Source organism: Centroberyx gerrardi, chromosome 19 (genome assembly GCF_048128805.1).
Source record: "Centroberyx gerrardi isolate f3 chromosome 19, fCenGer3.hap1.cur.20231027, whole genome shotgun sequence".
Lineage (NCBI taxonomy): Eukaryota > Metazoa > Chordata > Actinopteri > Beryciformes > Berycidae > Centroberyx > Centroberyx gerrardi.
In genome coordinates, this window is record NC_136015.1 from 12,377,229 (window position 1) to 12,400,467 (window position 23,239).

General features: G+C 46.9%; 1 protein-coding gene across 1 annotated transcript in view; it reads right to left on the reverse strand.

Moving 5' to 3' along the window:
• Positions 1-3,991: 3,991 nt before the first annotated feature.
• sdc3 (syndecan 3) overlaps positions 3,992-23,239 on the reverse strand; it is a 24,976-nt gene continuing 5,728 nt past the window's right edge. Inside the window, exons 2-5 of the mRNA XM_071920159.2 lie at positions 10,142-10,235; positions 8,228-9,096; positions 7,591-7,804; positions 3,992-5,991 (exon numbers count right to left, since the gene is read on the reverse strand). Of these exons, the coding sequence (XP_071776260.1) occupies positions 5,825-5,991; positions 7,591-7,804; positions 8,228-9,096; positions 10,142-10,235 (1,344 nt within the window). The 3' untranslated portion in view covers positions 3,992-5,824. The remainder of the gene's footprint in view (positions 5,992-7,590; positions 7,805-8,227; positions 9,097-10,141; positions 10,236-23,239) is intronic.

Below are 23,239 nucleotides of genomic sequence, written 5' to 3' on the forward strand. Positions count from 1 at the left end.
GGCCAAGACGTGAAAAGTGACATTCATTGGTCATCTAAACAAGCTAATAAAACAATTAAATGGCGTTATGACAACCTTACCGAAATCGTCAGCTAAACCACGGTCTTCATCCATAACGAATCACACGCCAGCATTAAACCAATAAACTTGCATTAGTTAATCAATTAAGCCACGCCGTGTCACGAGGCGAATTACTCCCAACAGACTGATGAGTAATAAGGCTGATTGATTGATTACCTCGCAGTGTGACGGAGGATTATCGCGTGAAAGGTTGAAGTTGGCCCAGCCAATCAGAACAAACAAAACCCTGATAAGTGAATTGATCAGTGCTTTTTTGGAAAGAAACGATATGATACCCTGCGGTGTTTCTCAACCACTGGGCCTGAGCGCCCTCTAGTGGGCCGCGAAATGTTTTCAAGTTGAAGCTCACTTTCTGCGTGTGTTTCAGCGGATGGACTGACTGTCACCAGGCTGCGCGCTGGACTCATCCCTGACCACGTAGACACGCTCTTATTCTTAAATAAATCAGTAGATTGTCGTGCCATTGTTTCCAATATAAACGGTGGCAGCGCCACAATATCGGCACGGCCGGCACAACATAAACAGTTAATCAATGTATAGAAATTGATCTAAATCGCTCTGTAATGCGTCTAATGTGCGCATCACGTCATGTCTGTCATTTGGCGATGCAGTAGCTCTGTACTCAACCTGACAGTCCGTCTCCCGTTCTGAAAACGTTCGTAAAAAATATATAAAATTCCACAATTTCTCTGAACTCGCATGTGTTGTAACGGTAAAGAGTAACTTGATACTTTTCAATCGGACAATTCTAACGCTGCTCAACACTCAGAAAGTTAACATGAGTGCAGTGCAGAGACTTCATTGCATATTCCGCCAGTTGGGTTCCGTTGGACACAATGTAAAGACAATTTGAAGTAATGAACCCTAAAGAAACATTTTCAGCCTGTGGGAAACACTGACGTCCGTTGTCGGGGGTCCCGACTCTTTTGAATTATGCTTGGTTGAGTAACTTGTTGAGTAGGCCTAAAGACAGGTTACTTCCTTGTTTGCTGTGGCAATTATTGAATCATTAGTTGTCATTAGTTACTTGTTGTGTTAATAGGCCAGACTCCACTTTTGTATAATAAATCCCTTTTGACTGAGAATGCCCTGCTTTTATGGTTTTATGTTAGCTTCTGGCACACCCATACAATTTTAAAGAACCATTGAGGTCTGATTGAGGTCATTAAGAAGACTGATTTATCATGAAGCTTGAGTCCTTTCAGTCCATTGTGACATTTCAACCAGTGGTTTGGTTTTTGAGATATTAGAAGCAGAAGTTAATAGTATTTGTCAGTCCAACTCAACCCAGCTGTCAAACCATAAGGGCCTACAATTTGGGGATGTACAGCATATGGGATTTTGAAATGTTTTGACTTGCACTGGCATTAACAATAACAAACACAACCATAATCTGTCTCCAGTATCTCAGAAACCAAATCACTGAAGCAAGGGCTTTTTGGCTGGACTGTAACAGGACTCTCGGTTGAGGATAAATAATACTGATCCCTTTCAGCACATTATTCCATCAAGGTGTTCAGGATTTATCTAAAACAGGGGAACTAAGAGTTGTTGGTAAAATTAAAAAAAGATAATAGCTCACTATTATTCAATTATATTTCCTATCAGCTGCCAAATTAAAGGCAGGCCTTCGATCAGCAGCTATGCTGCTGTTGTTGCATGTGTCATCCACCAGATGGGGCACTGGCTAAACCCCAATCACTTTACCCTGTCTACCCCAACTCTACTGCACAGTTGGTACAGCAGTGGGTATTTACTCATCTGTACTACCCCTCCCAAACAGAAGAGGGCCCACAGACATACAAATCCCCTTCAACCCCTCTGTGTGGCATATTTCCATATCAGCCCGCTACCCAAGGCCAGGGACAGCCTGTTCTCCCTGGATCCAGGGAAGGCCATCCGCAGATTCACTGACCCTCCTCCGCTCCAGGTGGCCCTGCTCAATACGTTTCACAAGAGGAATGTAAACTGTAAACCTGAACACCCATTCAGAGAATTCTTTCCTTTCCCATGTGTTAAGAAATCCCCATAGGCCATTTATCTAATCATTTCCTAAGTACATTTTTATCTGATGACTTAAGAATAATAACAACTCCGGCTTTTCCCCCCTTGAGGGTCTACTGAGCTCAGCAAGTGTAAATGGGCTGTTAGGAAGCTGTGATCATACATATATATATATATACTCTGTCAGATATAGCATAGAAGCGAGCATGGTAGCATGTAATGTCAGCGGGTCAGAGATGGAATGTAGGCCAAGCTAATGCTGGGGTGCGATAACACAAGAGCGAGACTTCATGTCTGTGTGTGAGTTCTTTTGAATGCATGTTACTAAAATATATTCCCATTCTGTGCAGACCATTTTATCTACTGTTTCCAGGGCTTGTAGTCAAAACCTCTGTTGAGTTCAAGACCAACCAAAACCTGGGTCTCGAGATGGGAATGAGTTAAGTCTTATTCGAGACCAGTCCCAAAGCAGTGGAGAGATCTTAAAAAAGTTGTAATGATAATGATGTAAAGAAGTATTTTGAAGCACACTATGACACATTTATACGAAAAGTGAGAAAAATATTGTGAGTGGCATGTCATTTCTTCACATTATTTGCATTGGTCTTGGGCAGAAACACAAGGTTAAACAATTATCTGAGACAAGACCGAGGACAAAACAAGTACAAAATGTGACTTAAGACCAAGGACGGACTCCAGGACCACAGGCCTCTTCTTCGCATAGCACTGACCTTTTGGCCAATAAAAAGACAGACACGGCAGATTTACCCAATCAGGTCTTTTATTTGGAACAGAGTGGCAGATTAGTGACAGGGCGGTGGCGTGGAGGATCTGCCTCCTCTCGCCCACTCAGCCAATGACAGAAACTCAGCCTTAAAAAAATGCAAATGTATAAAAACAGGATGGGGAACAGCAAACATAGAGTAGTGTAGCCTCCATGGGGCTTCACATACACACACACACACACACACGCACGCATACATACACTCACGCACACATACAAATATACTCTCGCTCACACACACAAACACACCTCTTATTTGGCTACGCAGGCTTAGATGGGTACAAACACACGTTTACACTTTGACAGTTACTTTAGAAAAGACAGTACGTGTTAAGATCATTCCTGCCTGTGAGAAAGTAGTGTGGTGTCTGTCGGTCTGTCCTGCAGCAGAGAGGCAGACAGACAGACAGGCAGACAGACAGACAGACAGTGAAAGACACAGTCAGTGTGTGTGAAAGCCACTGTGAGGGACCGACCGCCCCACATTCAGCAGTGAACAGACTAAACACACGCACGCACACACACACACATACATACATACACACATCGACAGGCTAGTCAGTGTACACAAGAGTCTGATGTGAAATAGGTGAAGCTTCCGCTGCTTAAACTGCAGAAGAGGACACCGAGGTGAAGCATACATACACACACACAGACACTGGTGGAGGGGTTAGATGAGGTGTAGACACACACACACACACACACACACCCATACTCACACTGGCAAGGGGGCAGGCGAAGTACACACATAGGTGAGAGTGGCAAAGGTGTGATTACCTGTCTATGGAAGAGCGTGGGAACTGCTGGGGCAGGTAAACACACCTACCCACGGTACATTCCACCCTGAACACACCCCTCTGTCTTACAAACACACACAAGCATCCACACACACACACATACATACACATACACACACATACACACCCAGACTAGTATAGTTTGACTCCCATGCATTTTGTTCTACAGTACTGAGTATAATAGAAGCTACTAGCCCAGTCGCACTGGTGTGGTTATTGTTACAATCTCTTAGATAGAAGCACAGCCCTCCTGTCTCCTCACATCCCCCCTCCCCCACCCTAATCCTCAGCCCCGCCTCCCCAACCCCAACCCCACCCACACCCACACCCCTCCAGAGTCTGAGAGAGACTCTTACAGTAGGCTGAAGTTGCTCCCAGCAAACACTGATTCAAGGTCAGTTTTGATAACTACCACCGTAACGACAAGGATTAGGATTTTCGATAAAGCTGACCGTGAATCAGGGCGCGCCGGGGCGACTTCCGCCTGGATTCCCACTTCCTGTTTCGTTAAAGCCCCCCCCCCCTCCCCCCCACGCTTTCCAAAGGTCCCTCCCATTTCCCAAACAGACAGCCAATGGTGGAAGAAAAATAACGTGAGGCATGCAAGGGGATTGGATGAAGTGATGACGGGATACATAGTTGTGCTTTTACACAAATAGACCAAACTCGAACCAACCGGCAACTGATCGATAACTAATCAATAACATATTGAAACCACCTGATCTCACTCATATCACGAGTGATGACAATGATGAGGATGACGATGACCGTTTTGATATGTGTACTGGATGATATGATTTACAGTATATTCAGTCAGTGTCGTGTATTTAAATGCACAGCAAGTTACATGTCTGTACGTGTGTGTGAATGTGTGTGTGTGTGTGTGTGTGAATGTGTGTGTATGTATGTGTGTGTGTGTGTGTGTGTGTGTGTGTGTGTGTGTGTACATATGTGGTTGACGAGAGCACAGCTCATCTAAGTGACGATGGATGTGATGAATAAAAACTCTTCATGGTCATGCAGATGGTTAGTGATGAGAGAAAGGATACGCTCATATTTACATATAAACTTCTTTTTTTTAAACTGCTAAATACACATCCTCCCGTTTAAGTATTATTATTATTATTATTATTATTCACCATCCAGCCCAAAAACATTGATATATTATTGATTATTATTACTATCCGTAACTAATCTTTGTACAGCTTAGAGGAGCAGACGGGCCGCTAGCTCTGTGTTAGCATGAGCGAACCTCACTGCCACCAGCCAGTGTTTCCACAGCGGTTTCCTTGACGTTGTTGAAACTCGTCCAGGGTTGAGCACCGTTTTCTGGTTGGCCAAGCACAGAGAGAGAGGTCAGAGCCACCAACAAGGGCAGACGAGCGTGTGTGTGTGTGTGTGTGTGTGTGTGTGTGTGTGTTGACGTGGGTGCATGCATGCGTGAATGTGAGTATGCATATGCGTGTGTTTGAGCACCAGAGGGATGGAAGGCACAAAAGAGACCTTTCCTCTCACCTTTGACCCTGATCTCTGTGCGGCCAATCAGACGCTCGGTATGTTTGGGGTGAGGGGCAGAGTCTGGCCCATCTCTCTCTCTCTTTCCTTTTGTGTCTCACTCAGTCCCCCTCTCTCTCTCTCTTTCTCTCTCTCTCTCTCTCTCTGCCCCTCCCCTCTCTCCTTCTCTTAGCCTTCCTAGCTCATTCGCTCCATAAAACAGAAGAGGAACTTTTGTGCTGGAACACAGGTTAAGAGCTTGTGTTTTGTTTTGTTTGTTTGTTTGTTTTTTTTACAAAATAATCATATCATTACATCAGAACAAGAGAATCTGTAGAATATTAATAACAACATTTACTTTAAAAACATTTGTGTGTGTATGTGTTATTTTTTCAGAATATATTTGGGTGTTTTCTTGTTTTTTTTTTCCTCTTTTTTTTGTTTTAGTTGAAAAGAAAGTTCCAAGTCCACAGAGAGAAAGGCGCTCTCAACTGTTTCTGAGAGGAGAGGAGAGAGGGATGAGGAGGGCGGAGAGGAGAGGAGGGGGAAGCGGCGAGGGGCGGAGGAGAGGGGGGCGGGGCTCAAGAGTATCTTTCTCTCTCCTCTCTCTCTCTCTCTCTCCCTCGGTGTGCGGGTCTCTCTGGAGTGTGCGTGTATGTCCGTGTTATGCGTAAAACTCTTCCTGCTTGTCTGGCTTCTGGTAGGTGACGGTGGCCTGTTTGGGTTCCTCCAGCGTGTAGCTGCCCTCGTCCTTCTTCTTCATCCTGTACACCAGCAGCATCACCAGGAAGGCGGCGAACAGCGCTCCCACCACGCCGCCCACGATCACCGCTGAGGGAGCAGAGAGGGAGGGAGAGAGAGAGGGAGGGAGAGAGAGAGAGAGAGGGTGGAGGTCAGAAAGTAAAAACATACAGAACAATTCAGATTCTGCACCAAAAGTAATCCTGTGGATTAGATCCTACAAACACTGAGAGATACACAGAAACACAGACAAACACTAAAATGCCATTAGCGACCACTGTTACGTCCTGCTGCGTTAAGACACACTCTAAAACACTACAAACATGAGCTGCCTCAAACACCGCTAGTGTAAAAGCAAAGCAAAGCTACCACAGCATCACTATCACCTAGCTGCTAAGTGAAGACTGACGAGCCAGAATGTGCCAACAGAACTTCTGTGTTGCCAACAACTTTGTGCTGCGTTGTAGCCCTGCAGTGCTACATAGTTTAGCCCTATGGGGTTGGTCTAACCAACGCGGAGCAGCTGCATTTTTCCGCCGCCTCCTGCACACGCCGTTAATGAACTCTTGTTGCGTGCAGCCGGTGACAAATAGATTAATGTCTGAACTTGTGCGGCTATCAAATGGGTTAAGCTTTACCTCGTTAAACTAATTGGTATCAGTGCCAAAACTGACAATAGACTGTTTGTTATCTTCCAAATGCTTGAGGCACACTTGGTTTCACTTGCATGCTTCACTGTGTGGGAGGTGTTTACATTGTTTATTCCATTGCTCCCAATAAGAGAGTGTACTGGTCGAGGTATTTGAAATAAGATAGCTTTCCACCCTCTTATTACACATATGCACTGTATTATGCCATGTTCTGTGGTATGTTACTCCAGTACCAACATGAAAATCACTGGAGTGATATATAAATACAGTGCTATATGAATGTATCAGCTATATGTTGTTATAATGTGGTGCTTTAACACAGACAGTCTAGTCTAAAGTCTGCTGCCTCCTGCTCTTTACCGATGACCAGGAAATCAGCGAAAACCACCGCCAGCAGCCCACCAATCAGAACAGCTGAAGGAGAAACAGAGAGCCAGTCAGATCAGGCAAGTTGGCTACTCCCTTATTTTCTACAACAGCTCTCTGGGATGGGGAAAAGGGGGCTCTTGAAAGGAAATTGGATTTAGCCGAAGGGAAAATGAGGAGCGAAAGAGGGGAGAAAGGAGGGGTTGAAGAACCCAAGAAGAGGATTGCTTGTTCTCAAAGGGTCAAATGAGGCTAAGTAGCAGATTCACTTATCGTGATGAATCTGTGCTGCGTGAACGCAAGGTAATGCCAGTTTATCACAGCACTACCCAGGAAGCAGGGGAGGAACACAGGAGGCAACAGGAGATGTAATCTCTCAATCTAAGAGGTTATTATTACCTAGTGGGTTTGTTCACAGCCGGGCAGCGAGGCAGAATGACAGAATGACAGACAGACAGGATCAGACAGACAGACAGACAGACAGTGATGCAGACAAACAGACAGACAGTTGGATGACCAGACACAAAGAACCAGATGAGACAGGTATTTGGACAGTCCAGACAAAGACAACAGAGCAAACATGACTGTTGGGAAGCAACATAGTGTGTTGTTGACAGTGCATCCTGAATGCGCCCCTATATCTGTGCCTGATTTGATTGACAGGTGCACCTACCTATCAAGACCTCCTTTCTCTCCAGGATGTTCTTCTGAGGCAGCTGGGCGGCAGAACTTCCTGTGTCCACCGTGTTGCCAATCAGATCAGGCTCCGCCCCCACGTCCAAGCCCCGACCGCGACCCAGATCATTGCGCCGTTCTTCCTCGCGAATCTCAAAATCTCCACTGGGTCCTGTGGCACCCACCTCGTTATTACCCTCCTCTGGACGGAGCTGAGAGAGAGAGAGAGAAACAGAGAAACAGAGAGAAGGAGAAAGTTAGAATAATTTGTTGTAATCACATTTGTTCCATGGCGCCCCGGCACTGAAAATGATCCAAACCAACACAAACAGAAAACTTTCCATGGCACATGCCTGCCGAGAGCCTTTGAAACAATGAACCACTGTAAGTTTCGAATGGTGGAAAATCGGATATTGTCCAATATATATATACCCCTCATAAAAACTGGCAGCGTAATTACAATATGGAAAACCAAACGAATCCAAATGCATCATGCTGTAATACAGGGCTGTTGCAAATAAACAAAAGCATATCAATTAGAGAGCTGCCTGTGGTCTGTAAATAATTAAGCCGTCAGTGTTGTGGGACCAGTCAGAAGGTGCTGACGGCTGGTTAGCTGATATAATGAATCCCACCTGTGTGGTGGTGGGCTGCTGTGGGCGGGTGCTTCTCTCTGTGGGCAGTGCCTGAGTGGCTGTCGTCATGGGAACCCTGGGCCTGAAGGGGACCCTGGCCTTGACAGTAGTGGCGGCGGTGGTAGTGGGCGCAGGCGTAGTGGGTTCAGGGGTGGTCTCTGCCGTGGTGGGCGTGTCTTCTTCTGTGGTGAGTTCCACGTAGCCTGGGTAGGACGGTGTGGGTTCAGGGGGCAGGTAGACGTCCTCGTCTTCTTCTGTGGTGCCCAGGTCCTCCAAACCACTGGAGGGCATGGCGCTTTCCGCAGGACTGGTCGCCGGGTCGGAGGTCGCCACGGGAACGCCAGCAGGGGATCGTGGGGCGGCGGTGGTCTGGGCGGCGGCGGCGGCGGCCTTGATTCGCTCCATCTCTCTCTCTCTTTCACGTTCACGTTCCCTCTCTCTTTCTCTTTCCCTTTCTCGCTCTCTCTCGCGTTCCCTCTCTCGCTCGCGCTCTCTTTCCCTCTCCCGCTCTCTCTCCCGCTCTCTCTCCATCTCTCTGACTCGCTCTCTCTCCCTCTCCCTCTCTCTTTCCCTCTCCAACTCCCTCTCCCTCTCTTTCTCCTTCTCCAGCTCCCTCTGCCTCTCTTGTTCTCTCTCCTGCTCCCTCTCTCTCTCCCTCTCCAACTCCCTGTCTCTCTCCCAGCCGGCGCCGCTCTCTCCCTCGGCCTCGGTGGGCAGCGGGGTGGCGGTGGGGTCGGGGTTGGGGCTGGGCTCGGCCGCCGGCGGGGCCGAGGGAGCGGGGCCGGTGGCCTGGGTGGTGGAGAGGGGGAGGGGCTCCTCTGTGGTGAAGGATATGCCCACTGATGTAGGCCTCACACTGATCTCTGGAACTGGAGAGAGAGAGAGAGGGAGAGAGAGGAGGAGAGGAGAGGAGAGGGTGCTGAGTGATTCATTTTCTCCTGAAATCTCATAATAGTATTATACCACCTCTCATTCTGTTACAGCAGTGAAGCTCCCTGGGTTGAAAGAGAAACGAATTGAATTTATGGGCACAAAGACATAACAGAAAGGAGGCTGACAGAGGAGCTAGAGAGGATATCTAAATATGGACTTGAACAATGCCGCTTCTGTTAAACATATCAGACACCCCAAAATGCCAAGTTCAGAAGCGGCGGCACAAAACGCGCCTCAATCTGTTCAAAATAAGCCTTTCCTTTGGATTCCGATGGCTCCGTATCACAGTTTGAGATAAAGCAATTTGCCAGGCTGCTGTTTCAACCACGGGGGGTGCCTCTGCTGCGCTAGCCTGCTCTGAATAGTAATTTATTTTGAGCTTGCTCGCCACTAGCGCAGTGCCTGAACCGAGGGCAGCCCTCAATGAGTCATGCTTAATAAGGAGAGCCCTGCTCAAGCCTCAACAACCAGATCAAACAATCAGCCTGAATTAGACAAATGTGATTTAAGTTAAGTAGGTAATTCCTACGCACGCAGACAGCCAGCACACTCAAACACAGACATACGCTTACAGATATGTACACACAATTGCTGGTGTGCGTGTGATCATCTGATCTGCGGTCAGTAATCAGATTAGAGTAAATAAGATCTGGGGGAATCTGGTCGCGGTTCCTGCTTGTGTGTGTGTGTGTGTGTGTCTGTGTTTTCAATGAAATTTGTGTCGAGATTAGATTGTGCCTGTGAAGCCAATTGCCATGTTCAGACTGTGTGTGGGTGTGTGTGTGAGTGTGTGTGTGTGGTGTAGGTGCATGTGTGCGAGGCTGGTGAGTATAGAGCGGCCATAACTTGAGGACAGGGTGGGGGTGGGGGCTTCAGGGTCAGCAGATTGAAACCCTGCAGCTGTCAACTTTTAAAGAATCAAGCTTCAGGGAGTGGAACAGAAACAAGCACACACACACACACACACACACACACACTTACAGCCAGAGCCGGAGCCTGAGAAGAGGTCCTCATCGTCGTAGAAGTCGTCCCTCGAGGAGCCTTCATCATCTACAGAGGGAGACCAAGTCTGCCCCTGAGAGAGAGAGAGATAAAGATGAGAGAGATGAGAGTTATTCGTCATGAATGACTGAGCCATTTGTCATTTCATTTGAAAGAGAACCCACTTTGTCAGATTAAATGCACACACACACACACACACACACACAAACACACACGCACACAACTGTCTGTGAGTAGGTGCAGGCAGAGAGGCACCATTAGGGTGGATAGGGTAGCATCTGCCTGTTTCTCCCTCTATGGAGAAGCATCGTTAATGAGTTGATCTAAAGCTGGGAGTTTGGCAGAGGAACATCAAAGCCTTTAAGGGGGGACAACTTCCACTTACTCTGCTTATGTGTCAATTACAAGTGATGCTCAGCCTTAAGTAGTACTATAGCGAGACGCTGTGGTTATCTTTTGAACTCCTTATGCAGGCTTTGAGCAGGAGTTATGAGCAGGATATATCACCAATTCACCATTTCTCAGCAACTGCTTCTGTCACAATGTGTGACTTTTCGACTTTTGAAAACTGTTACCGCTGCATTTGTATCTGAGTGAGTTTTACAGCTGTACTGTGCAGACGATCTGCCTGTAATGTGTCTGTCACAGAGCGTTTCACAGCACCCTGCCTGATTCCACCTTAATCCAGGCCAGTTTCATGTACGTCTGTGAGTACAAGAGGAGCGAAAAGCGCAAGCCTGGTGACCTGAGTGAGGGTCAGGTGAAATGTCAGGGATCAGTCGGGGTCGAACCTCTGAGCGGAGTGACCTCAGCCTCTGGTCACTTTGAGGCTGATCCCTTCTTTTCATTCATCTCTCTCTCTGTCGACCTCAATCCCACATCCCTGCCATGTTTAAACACATACTTTAGCACTCAGAGGCTTTTCCCATCACATGGGCTCAACTCACACATTCTGCAGCCAAATGCATCCACTTAATGCCCATAATGCCAAAAATATATTTTAAGCTATACACCAGAATATGTTTCAAGATGTGTTTCAAAGTGTACAAAAATATATTTGTACTTGTAAATGACATGCATATGAAATAATGTATAATGAAATATTTTGGCCACACAAAATACATTTGACAATTTTTTGTACATTTTGAAACATATCTCTAAGCATATTCTGATTCATATCAATATGTGAAATGTATTTTTTTCTGCATGGGGTGACAGCCATTTTGTCCCAAGATCCAATGCACAGTCAGTATAGATCATAATGTGTTTGCTAAGCCTTTGCTGCAATACAAAAAAAACTCAATTTTGCTTCAGGTAATGGAAAACAGTCAGTCCAATGCTGAAAATGTGACCAAAACAACCTTATCTCCTCAGCAATCTTAAGCCCATCCTGAGGCCAGCAGCAGCCTCTTTGCTAGCTTGTGTGTTGCTAATTGTACACACACAAACAAGCTCCTCCCCGGCTCCAGACAGAGGAAACCTGATGCCTTTAAAAGCCAATAAAAGCATAATGGAATCTAGAAACCCGACCATCTCAGTCCATCACATCGCAGCATGAGGTGGAGCTGAAATGGTATATGTACCTCCTGAAATGAAATTGACTCCAAGTCGTTTGGAGCCTTGGTACACTATGGATCTGAGTTTCCCAAAGTAGAAGGCTGAGAGGGTGCTTCACGCTTTCTGTGTGAGCGTATGTGTGTGTGTGTGTGTGTGAGAGTGTGTGTAAGTGTCTTTTATGTGAAGGCCTGGTGATCTCAACACCCCGAAAGTGCTGAAAAGACATCTCAGGGCAAGCATGGTGGGATTCAGTGTGTATGTGTGTGTTTGTATGTGTGTGTGTGTGTGCGTGTCCAAGGATCAGTTTTACAATGAAGACCGTTGCTATGGGCAACCTTTGCCTTTCACAGAAATTCCCGTCTCCCAGTGAGAGGCTACCATAGACACACATACACACACACACACACACACACGCACACGTACAAACACACACACTCGCGCACACGTAGGCCTACATACGCGCACAAGGGCTGTAACTACATAAGCAGAGGTGTTATGTAACGTCAAATAAACAACCTAAAAAACAACATCAAAACAGTCTGTTCCTCTGGCTCCCACTCTGTCTGTCCCTCCCTCCCTCCCTTCGTCTTCCCTCCTGATCTACAGACGCTGTGCCAGTGTATCCCCGTCTCTCTCTCTCTCTCTCTCCTTCTCTCTCTCTCCCTCTCTCTCTCTCTCTCTCTCCTTCCCCTCACCCAGCACGCCCCATCTTCCTTTCATCTTAACATCTTTCTTGCCATTTCTTATCTCAAGGCTAGCTCCCCGAATTCAATGTGACTCTATCTCCCCCAATACACACACGCACACACACACCCCACCCCCAAGGTGACTCTAGCAGTGCTAACCCACTCCAGGGGCCCCTTTTACTAGCCCCCCCACACACACACACACATTAACACACACACACACACGTATTAACAGAGCAACTCCATGACACAGATGCAGAGGCTAGTCTGCTGTTTGCCTGTTTTCAGTTTTACTAACTATGGAAGTAGGTTATCCACTGTGCATGCCTTGTGTGTGTGAGTAGGTGTGTGTGTGTGTGTGTTTATATGTGCATCATCTATGTTTATCCTGTGTTTATCCTGTAACAGTCATATGCAATCTCCCTCTCTGCCTTGGCGCGGTAAATTTATGGGCCAGTATTATAAGTGTGAAATCACAGTATGGAGGGTAGTAGTGCGTCACTATATGTAATTACAGTGTGTGTGTGTCTTGTGACTATAATCACAGGTTTTGTTTGTGGTCTGTGTATACATGCACACACATATACCCGTATAGCCATATTGGTATGTGTGTGTGTGGGTGGGTGTGTGTGTTTTATGTGATTTTGGGGGAGTCGAATAGAGCCAGCTCTGCATTTTGCCTCTGTTTCGGGAGCTATAAACAGCTGTATTTTCTGCCTGTGCCACATAGCTAACTAACCACAACGAGACGCCGAGCTCCCCTCCACCGCATAACCCGGGGCCAAAATCATCTGTACGTTGCCCTCAATTTCCCTCCACCACTGTATTTTGTTCCCATTTGTTATAAAAGGAAACTGTAAGACGACAACCAAATTCCGCTGGATCCGTTGAGTAAAAGTGATCCTGGTTTTTGGCATTGTATGAAGCGCTGTCATTGTCAGACGTGCGGTGCCAGCTGGATTCATTTTAAAACAATCTGGGGGAATGGAATATATAATTATGTATACTTGTGTAAAAAGAAAACTAAAATGAGAGACAAAAGCAGAGAAATAGAAAAAGCCAGGGAAGGGTGGCGGGAGTAATGTCGTGTTCTGACAAAGGGAGCCCAGGTGTGTCCTCTGTGGTGTGTCGCAACACTGCCAGTGACTCAGGTAGAAACCTGATCTAAAGCTGACATCAGGCTTTGTGCTCTTCAGTTGGGCCTATACGCTCCTCTGTCTAGCTGCTCTGTGTGTGTGTGTGTGTCTGTGTCTGTGTGTCACCTCACCCCGTAGCTACAAAGCCTAGATTTTATACCTAGAACTGAGCTGAACCGCTTTGAACAATGTTGTGGCTCTGTGGATTTTAATATTCCCCAGGAGCTCAAGTCGAATTTAGGATCACAGGAGAGAAATGGTGGAGCGTAAGTGTATGAGTGTATGCTATTATAATGCCAGCACTGGAGCACCCTGATAATGTGCGTCTCTGTGTGTGCGTGTGAATGTCATATGACAATTACCAGCATGTGTGTGCGTGTGTGTGTGTGTGTGTGTGTGTGTGAGAGAGAGAGAGAGAGAGAGAGAGAGAGAGAGAGAGAGAGAGAGAGAGAGAGAGAGAGAGAGAGAGAGAGCCTGTGGTGGTGAGTGTGTGTGTGTAGTGATTTGCTGCTGTGTGTATTGTCTGATGTAACAATGGGTGTATCAAGCTAAGCTAATACTAGCATGCAGGAAGTCAGATAACAATAAGAGGCGGTTCTACAGACTCGCACACACATACACACACACACACACACACACACACACACACACACACACACACACTGTGCCGGAGCAAGATGCACGACTAAGAGATGATGATGATGATGATGATGATGATGATGATGATGATATTTTTCTTGTTCTTCTTGTTTCAGACCGGTTGGTCCAGTTCGGAGGAAATACCCCCCAGCTAGCTAGGCAGATAGAGAGATTCATTGTGATTGACTTCAAATGCATTCCTCAGTAACCCGAGAGGCTGCGGCTGCTGCTGCACAATGCCTGGCGCACACACACACACACACACACACACAAACACCCAGGCACTCTTCCTAGCTCCTGATACAGCAGACGCAATGCTGCGCTGCTGGGGACATAATCATTAATTGTGCCTTTTAATATGTGTGCTTTGTTTTCCAAAGGGAGGTTCCAGAGGCTGCCGCTTGGCTGCTACGTCATGTCTGGGCTCGCAACACATATAGCATGATTCAAACACCCCCCTGCTGCTTTCTGACACCATCCACGATTCCCACTCATCTATCTGTCTCTCCATTTATCAATTCCTCCATCAATACAGTGTTGAACTAGAAGGCAGTCTGTAGAGCATAAACCTCCGCCAACGCTGAACAATTCTCCAACGTGCAAACCTGCAGCCTCCGTAACGGGTTATGTTTGTTTATCGTTTGTCTTCCAGGTTTGATTTTCTGACAAAATAGCATGTGAATGCAGTGCTGTTTAGCAGCTGACTTGGAAATCCTGGGTGTCGGACCTTCCCACCGGCACCTGAACGCAGCATAATAGTTATGGCTAAAAAGATTAATCCTCTAATCACCACCAAAATCTAATCAACTGATCCTTGGGCCAACGCCTATCTGTCCACCAAGTTTCAGCCAAATCCACTTGTAACTTTTTGAGGCGTCTTGCTAACAAACAGACAAATAGACAGACAGGTGAAAATGTAACCTGCTTACAACTTCGTTCAGCTTGAGCGGAATGCCCACTCTTCATATAAAATGACTTTCTCAATGCTGTCTGTCAGCTCTTCTCCGCAGCAGTCTGACCCATATTGATAAGAGTTTGAGGGTTTGAGCTGTGCCTCTCGTCGACAGAAGTGGACTGCTGATAGCTCACTACCTGGAAAGGGCCGGAGCGCTTGGCACAGGCCCTCGCACTACTAGCACACTTACAGGAAAGCTACAGCCTGCCATGTTTACTGATTGTGTTGTCCCGCGCCCGTCCTTCTTTGCGTGAGTGGATGCCCGACCCCCTCCGTTCTGACCTCTAGTCTCCCTCCATCTTTTGCTCTCCTGCCTGGTCTGTCTCTCTCTCTCTCTCTCCTCTCTGCTCTGTCTCTCTACCAGCTGGGCATGTTGGACGGCAGCCAACCTGGACGCTAACACACTTACAATCAGACGAGGAGATGAGAGAGAGATAGAGGGCAGGAGAGGTGTGTGTGTGTGTGAGTGCGTGCTTGAGAGTGTGTGTGTGCGTGTGTGTGTGTGTGTGTGAGTGAGTAGGTTACCAGGTGATGGCCTGGTTAAGACACCTGCCACCTTCAGCAGAGATTAGCACAGAAAGCCTCTGCACAGTCACACTGCTCTCACACCCTCTAACACAGACACAGGTAGACGGCAGAGTGTCGAGACGGTATCTTGTACAGCAATGACGTCAAGCAGGCTCCTGTAAACCTTATACCTGACAGCCAAGGGGGTCAAGACGATCTTTTCCCAGCCTATCCACCTAGGGTTTGTTTTTTTGGAACCTTTATTTAAACAGGAAGGAGGCTTATTTACAGCAACAGCCTGGAGTAGCTGCAGAGGGAGGGTGGGGTTGTATAAATACCCCCACACACACACACACACACACGTGCCCTCCTGCCCAGTGTAATCATAGTCAGGCTCTGCTGGCCGCTGAGCGACTCCACTGCTCAACTGGTTTAGTTAGGGTCAATGCTGTGCTCAAGGACGCTTCCACAACAGTGAGCACGTCCTGCAGCCAGATATTGCCAGCCCATGTGGAGATTTGAACCAGTGACTTTACAGTTTAAACTCAAACCATTAGACTGACACTGTCTCAGCAGCTTAACAATGTCCTCTCTTAGATCAGCAGCCCTCAACCGGTGGGTCAGAACCACCCAGGAGCTCGCAAAATTATTTCTAGGCTGTGAAAAAACATAAATTTATTATCATGCTTTTAATGTTTGCGATGAATGCATTTTCTTGTGAAATAATCGATATTTTCAGCCTCCAGCCTCCGGGCTCTAAGAGAGGAAAGAAAAATCATCTTTTGGAGTTAAAGATTCTGCGCTGTAACACCAGCAACAGCGGGTTGCATGAGCAGGCATCACTTTGTGTTTGGAGGAAGGGAGGGAGAAGCACTGAGTTTATCCCAACCCAGACTGTTTCTGTTCTTCTCTTGTCTGTGTTTTTCATGCACATGTACCCCCATGACCAATGACTGTGAACCGCCGAGCAAAACCGTAAACACGAACATGTACAACGAGCAGGAAATGAGTGAAACACTATTTTTAGTAGCTCTTTCCGCCGATCAAATTCCTGATAGCGCTGCTGGGGCTGATGCAAATCGCAGCCACATTGGCCATATTAATTCCCCATACAAAACCTGTGGGAGGATGGCATTACATTGGCTCCAGTTTGTTATTCCAGCACTTTCGGGCCCTAAAGCTGTCTCACAGCGCTGCACCAAACCACAATTGAAAAGCATCCAAGCACTAATATTATCTTTCTCCACTGACTTATGAGTACAAAGGTGATGGAAGTGATGAATCTCCTCATGGACAGTCAAGCATGTGGTATATGGCTCGGTCAGAGAGCTGCAGGAGCAGGACAGGTGCAGTGGAGGAAAACCATCTGGTACACCTGGATCAGACTAAATCGCAAGGCAATGCGACTGTGCGGGGCAATTTGACTACATTTTCAGTTTTTCAGTATTTGATATGTGAGGGAAATGTGGTTTGTGTTTGAACTGACAGCAACCTGAAGCCGCCCTGATTAGCAGCAGAGCAGAGAGCGGCGAGGCCCTGGGAGACCTGAGTGTTTAACCCGCAACGTATCGCTTTCTCAGCCAAACGAGCAGCAGACACCCAAGCTAGCCGTGGACTCAGCAGGGATCACATGACTCTATAGTCACACATCGACTGGCCTGAGCCGTGTAATGGACTGGGGCTGCGAGTTCGTCACGCACACACACACACTAATGCATAGATCCACTCAGCTCTTGGCTGAGTGTACAGCTGGCTATAGCACACTGGAGTAGGATGAAGGAAGTAGGGTGAGGAGATGGGATGGAGATACCAGGGAAGGGGGGGTGGGGGGGTGATACGGTGGGAGAGAGAGATACAGATGAATAGATAGAGAGAGAGAGAGAAAGGGGGTAATATTGTGGAAGAGAGAGAGAGAGAGAGATGTATATCTGTATGTAGGACCCAGCTGTTACACTAATCTGACAATCCAACAGGATTAAAGACCACGTCTCAAGGCTAGCTCACACACACACACACACACACACTCACACACAAGGCTCTCTGCTGCTCTCTGCGTGGAATCCTCCTCCATTATATATGACCTTATGAAACATGCATCTCTGAGTGTGTGTGTGTGTGTGTGTGTGTGACTGTCCTGCTGCCAAAAATGCCTTGAGATTCTGACACAACTGCTGCTCCCACACTCCACAATACAGTGTGTATTTGTGTGTTGATGAGGCTGTCTGTGTGTGTGTGTGTGTGTGTGTGTGTGTGTGTGTAGAAACTGTGTACACGGGACTGTCAGACTGTGTTGGTGAGGTTTTTTTTTGAGAGTATTGATGTTTGGTCAGAGAAACGTTGCAGTCAGCAATGAATGCTGCTGGTTGGTGGGTCAATGATTGGGTTTTTGTGGCCAGGTCTATGAAGTGCTGGAGAGAGGAGGGGAGAGAGCGAGAGAGACTGAATGCGGATTTATGTGTATGTGTGTGTGTGTGTGTGTGTGTGTGTGTGTGTGTGATTATAGCCTGGCTGAATGGGCCTATTTCTGCGGGGCCAGTGGGAGGGCGTGGCGCCTGTGGCTGGAACTTTTCTCGTGTTCCTAAGGAACTTTTCAAAAGGGCTCAGAAATGTGGCTGTGTGTGAGAGAGAGCGCCCCACGGACCATGATGCCTTTGTGTGGGAGAGAGAGAGAGAGAGAACGAGAGAGAGAGGGGGAGTGAGAGAGAGGGAGAGAGGGGGAGCGAGAGAGAGAGAGAGAGAGAGAGGGAGAGAGGGGGAGCGAGAGAGAGGGAGAGAGAGAGAGGGCACTCGGAGCACAGCACTCAAGAACAGTAATCAATGGTCTCTCTTCAGCTCCGAATCGACAAGCCAGAGACACACACAACAACAACAACAACACACACACACACACACACACACACACACACACACACATATACACACACAGATAAACAGACGCAGACGATGATGAGAATCACGTTTCTTCCCAAATATAGTGATGTGAATCACAAGGCAGTGTGTGTGTGTGCATATGACTACAGCCTGTATAATCAGGCTAATGACAATCATATGATGTGTCCTTTATAGACAGGAAAGGAATGAGAGAAAGGAAGAAAGAAATATGTGAAAGGAAGAGATTTAGAAAAGAAATGGGCATAAATGGTGAACAGACAGGGAGAGATGGTGGGATGGAGGGAGGGGCGTCGGAGAAAGGAGGAGAGGAGTGTTTTTCTCTTTGATGCAGGGAGAAAAATCCAATCAGCCCTCTGTAATTCAATCTTGAATGGAGAGATGCACCTTCGTGTGTGTATGTGTGTGTAGGTGTAAAGGTGTGTGAAGAGGGCATGATGCGTCTTATCATACCATACCTCTCTCTCTCTGACACACACACACACACACACAGAGGAGGTAGACAAATTGCTGCTCTTAGAGCCAGCCCGAGCAGCTGACCTCGGTATGCTCTCTTGGCTCCTTCCCATTGGTTGATTGAGTTTGGCACGCTGGCAGCCAATCCCAAACCTTGGAATGGTTTCCAGGTCGCGCCACCAGCCACTGGTTGCAGGCCAAGTCATTGTCAGCGCAGCCAGATAGCGGATTGATACATCATGTAACGTAATTGTCTTTGATATTGAACGCTAATTAGACAGGTTCTGAGACGTGAAGGAGGGCAGAACTGTAGATAAGGTGAGAGGAGAGCAGCTAGCTCACAGCACAGCCGAGGACTGGGGAACTAATCAGGAATTCATGATTAGTTACTGATTAACTCAAAAGAATGAATGTCAGACGACTTAAATGAATCATGAGCCAACATTAAAACACTAGCAAGAAAAGTAATGTTAATTGATAACTGATTGGTTCAATGAATAGCTTATGTGTTGCCTCAGCAGGCACACTGATGTTATTTTATATTTTGCATCATTTGGTATGATTGTGTTTGGCAAATTCAATGGCATATTAAGCAATGTTAACAAATGCATGTTGTAAGTAGATGCGAGCAAGTAGATAATGAGGATTAATGGGTAAAATGGGTAGAATAGCATACAATATTATTCTGGTAGGAGTTTCCTGTTCAGCCTCTGTTGAATCACCCTTGGTATATAGTACAGACAGGCTTCTGTAAGTATAAATCAGTAGGGGAATGTGTATTCACTGATGTAGCAGAGCTGACCAAGGGTTTCACCGGCATCTAAAGGTTCGTTCTCTTGGAATAAATAAGCACGTTAGATCTTGATTTGTCCATCAGTAGGAGATAGTTGCATTCCTCAGTATGCAACATATTCACTGACTAATTAAGATGTTGATTCAAGTAACTAATGGAATGATTTTCTAACAAACATAATAGATTAGTTCCTGAGTACTTGGTATAACAATTGGTAATCATTAATTCCTTGGTAGTAGGTGCCCTCATTAATTAAAATGTGATTGTGTAGCCTTTCAACTGACAAAATGATCAATGCCAGTGTAAATGAGTGAAAATCCGCCACTTAGGGACAGTGAAATATACGTGTTGTGATACGATCTTACACTGCTGCCCCTCCTCTCTCTCTCTCTCCTCTCTGTCTCTGTGTAATCCTGTCCAGGTTGTTCTCTCCATTCAATCCGTCTCAGCTGCCCTAAGCTCTTTAGAGGCCTGCGTTAACCACTAGTCTCTCTCTCTCTCTCTCTGCTGCTACCCGTACACCGTTTCCCCCCATCCATCTCCCTTTCATTTTCTCTCTTCCTCTTTTTTCCTCGTCAGCTCTTCTGCTCTTTTTTCATTTCCCTCTACCTCCGCCAATCCCCCCCGTTCATCTCTCACTATTTTCTGATGAGCTACTCATATCCTTTTATCACCTTTAGATATTAACAAATTCTATTCTCTCTCTGTGTGTGTGTCTCTCTCGCTCGCTCCTTCCCTCCCTCCCTTTCTCCCCACATCTACTGCATTCATTCTTCTCTCCAATCTAGTTTTTTCTCCGTTGCACTTTAGCCGCCGCCCCTCTTTTCATATCGCTTTCATCTGCGATTGCTTCTGACCCCATTCCCCTTTCATTCTCTTCAAATCTCCTCTCTCCGCATCTCCCCAATATCTAATCACTTTCAGATCTGTCACCATACCTCTCTGTTCTGCTCAGTATTCATTTTTTGGGGTGTTCTGCAATCCAGCAAGCTGTTTTCATACTTATCCCAGGTCTTAAGATGTTAAGATGCAGGTTTCTAGTAATAACTAAACCAATTGTTCTCAGTCACAATTCTGACTGAAATGAATACACAACTAGTTTAAAGGTAACCGCAGTAGCTCTGGTCACTAAAATATAATTGCTAATGGTAATTAATTCAAATTTCCAGAAAAGGCAGTAATGTCAGAAGCGTTCGTCTCTCTGTTCTGTCTCTGCCTCACCCCCCCACCCCCCCCCCTCTCTCTCTGTATCATGTTTCAGTGTTGTGTGACCTGTCAATATGTCATGTGTGTCTGGCCTAGTCGTATCATGTCATGTCATATCATATGGCAACTCCATTCAGTACAACAAGGGAAATGATTACCATGTCTCTCACACACACCCAAACACACACAAACTAGATAAACAATAAACACAAGGACACGCCAACACACGCGCACACACAGTGTCAGTCAGCCTTTCAGGCCCGGGTCTCTGCTGGCTATGATTAGGGCTAATCCACAACTGTTAGAATGAAAGATTAAGAATGAATCACCTGCTGCCGCATAAGTGTGCGTGTGAGTGTGTGTGTGTGTGTGTGTGTGTGTGTGTGTGTGTGTGTGTGTGTGTGTGTGTGTGTGTGTGTGTGTGTGTGTGTGTGTGCACGCGTGGGTGCGTTTATAAAAAGGTCCTTTGGGAAAGAGTACCTGCTGCAACCACCAAGCAATATTGCAAAATCCCTACCCACCAACCCACTCAATCACACACACACACACACATTCACTCCTTCATTCACACACATACACACACACACACACACACACACACACAAACACACACAGCTCATTAGCTTCAGTGGCTCGTTCAAACTGCAAACGCCTTTGAAAGAGCCCTTTAAAGCACTGGGGTTCAAAGGTTTACTTGAGAGGGTCCACACATACACACACACACACACACACACACACACACAGGTTTCAGTGGCTGTATTTAATTGGATCGATGTTCTTTCCTCATGCTTTGCCGATAATTGAAGGGACGTGAGTAACATGTGAGGGAAGCCTTTTGTTGCTAAGTTCCTGTTTATTAAGACAGACAGAATTAACAAGGAGCAATGTGGCAGGGAGGAGGGGAGGAGGGGAGGGGAGGAGGGGGAGGAGGAGGAGGATGTTGAGATGGATGCATCGAGAGAGGAAAACGTTGTAGCATGAGCTCCTGACCTCGTTCACTCCTCTGTCGGGACACTGGCTAAATAATTCAAACACACACACACACAGTCACGTGCGCTCGCACACACTATTTCTCGCTCTCATTCACACAGGCTTCTCACCTCTCTTTCCCACTCACACACATATAAACAGTAAACACACACACACACACATAAAATCCCCTCTGTGCACCATGCAGGAAGCTCCCTCCTGGTTTGACGCTTGAAGGCCGGATCTATAAATACTCACTTCCTCTGTCCACCCTATAACCCCAGGACCAATTAGGCACACACACCTACAGCACATACATACACAACACACACACACACCCACAGGGAGTTTACACATCAGCATGCATACAGGTACGTCTCTCTGGCTTTCTTCTCACACACACTGATGCACACACACACCAACAGATGGAGAAGGAGATAGGGGGAAGCATGTGTTGGTGTTTGCTGAGGTCAGAGGGGGGCCAGCCTCTGACTTCACAGACTCGGGGTCCGGTCCTGAGTCTGGAGGCCGGTCTTATCGCAGCTTCAGCCCGCTCTTATCAGCGCCCTGCCAGGCACTCCAGCATTCCAGCATTCCCATTGGACCGCATCAGGTTTCAGCCGGCGTGACCCCGCCCATCCGGCCCTTCGTTAACCTAATTACCCTGTCGTTACGGAAACGCGTCAGGCAGGGAGAAGAGAAATGAAGAGATGCAGAGAGGGGAATGGAGAGAGACACAGGAACACTCTTACTTACTCACTCTTACTGTTACACTCTCTCTCTCTCTCCTCTCTCTCTCTCTCTCTCTCTCTCTCTCTCTCTCTCTCTCTCTCTCTCTCTCTCTCTCTCTCTCTCTCTCTCTCTCTCTCTCTCTCTCTCTCTCTCTCTCTCTCTCTCTCTCTCTCTCTCACACATACACACACACACAGGAATAACAGGGGTGAGGAATGATAATAGCATTCAACTACATCTTAGCGGCGTTAATATGCTGGTGGAAAGCATCTCTGATTCTCACTCTGTCAAACACACACACACAGACGCGTGTGCACACACACACCCACACACACACACACACACACACACAAAGGTTTGTTAGTGGGAAGGAAGCGCCCTGTTTCTGGGGTTTTTATTTATAGCGAAGCTCCAACACACAGAGATCCCAGAATGCTTTGTGGTTTTGGAGACGGCACTGCCTTTCTGCTCTCTAATTTAGAGTCCTGTAATAGAGCAAACACACGCACATACGCGCACACACACACACACATGCACACGCGCGCACACACA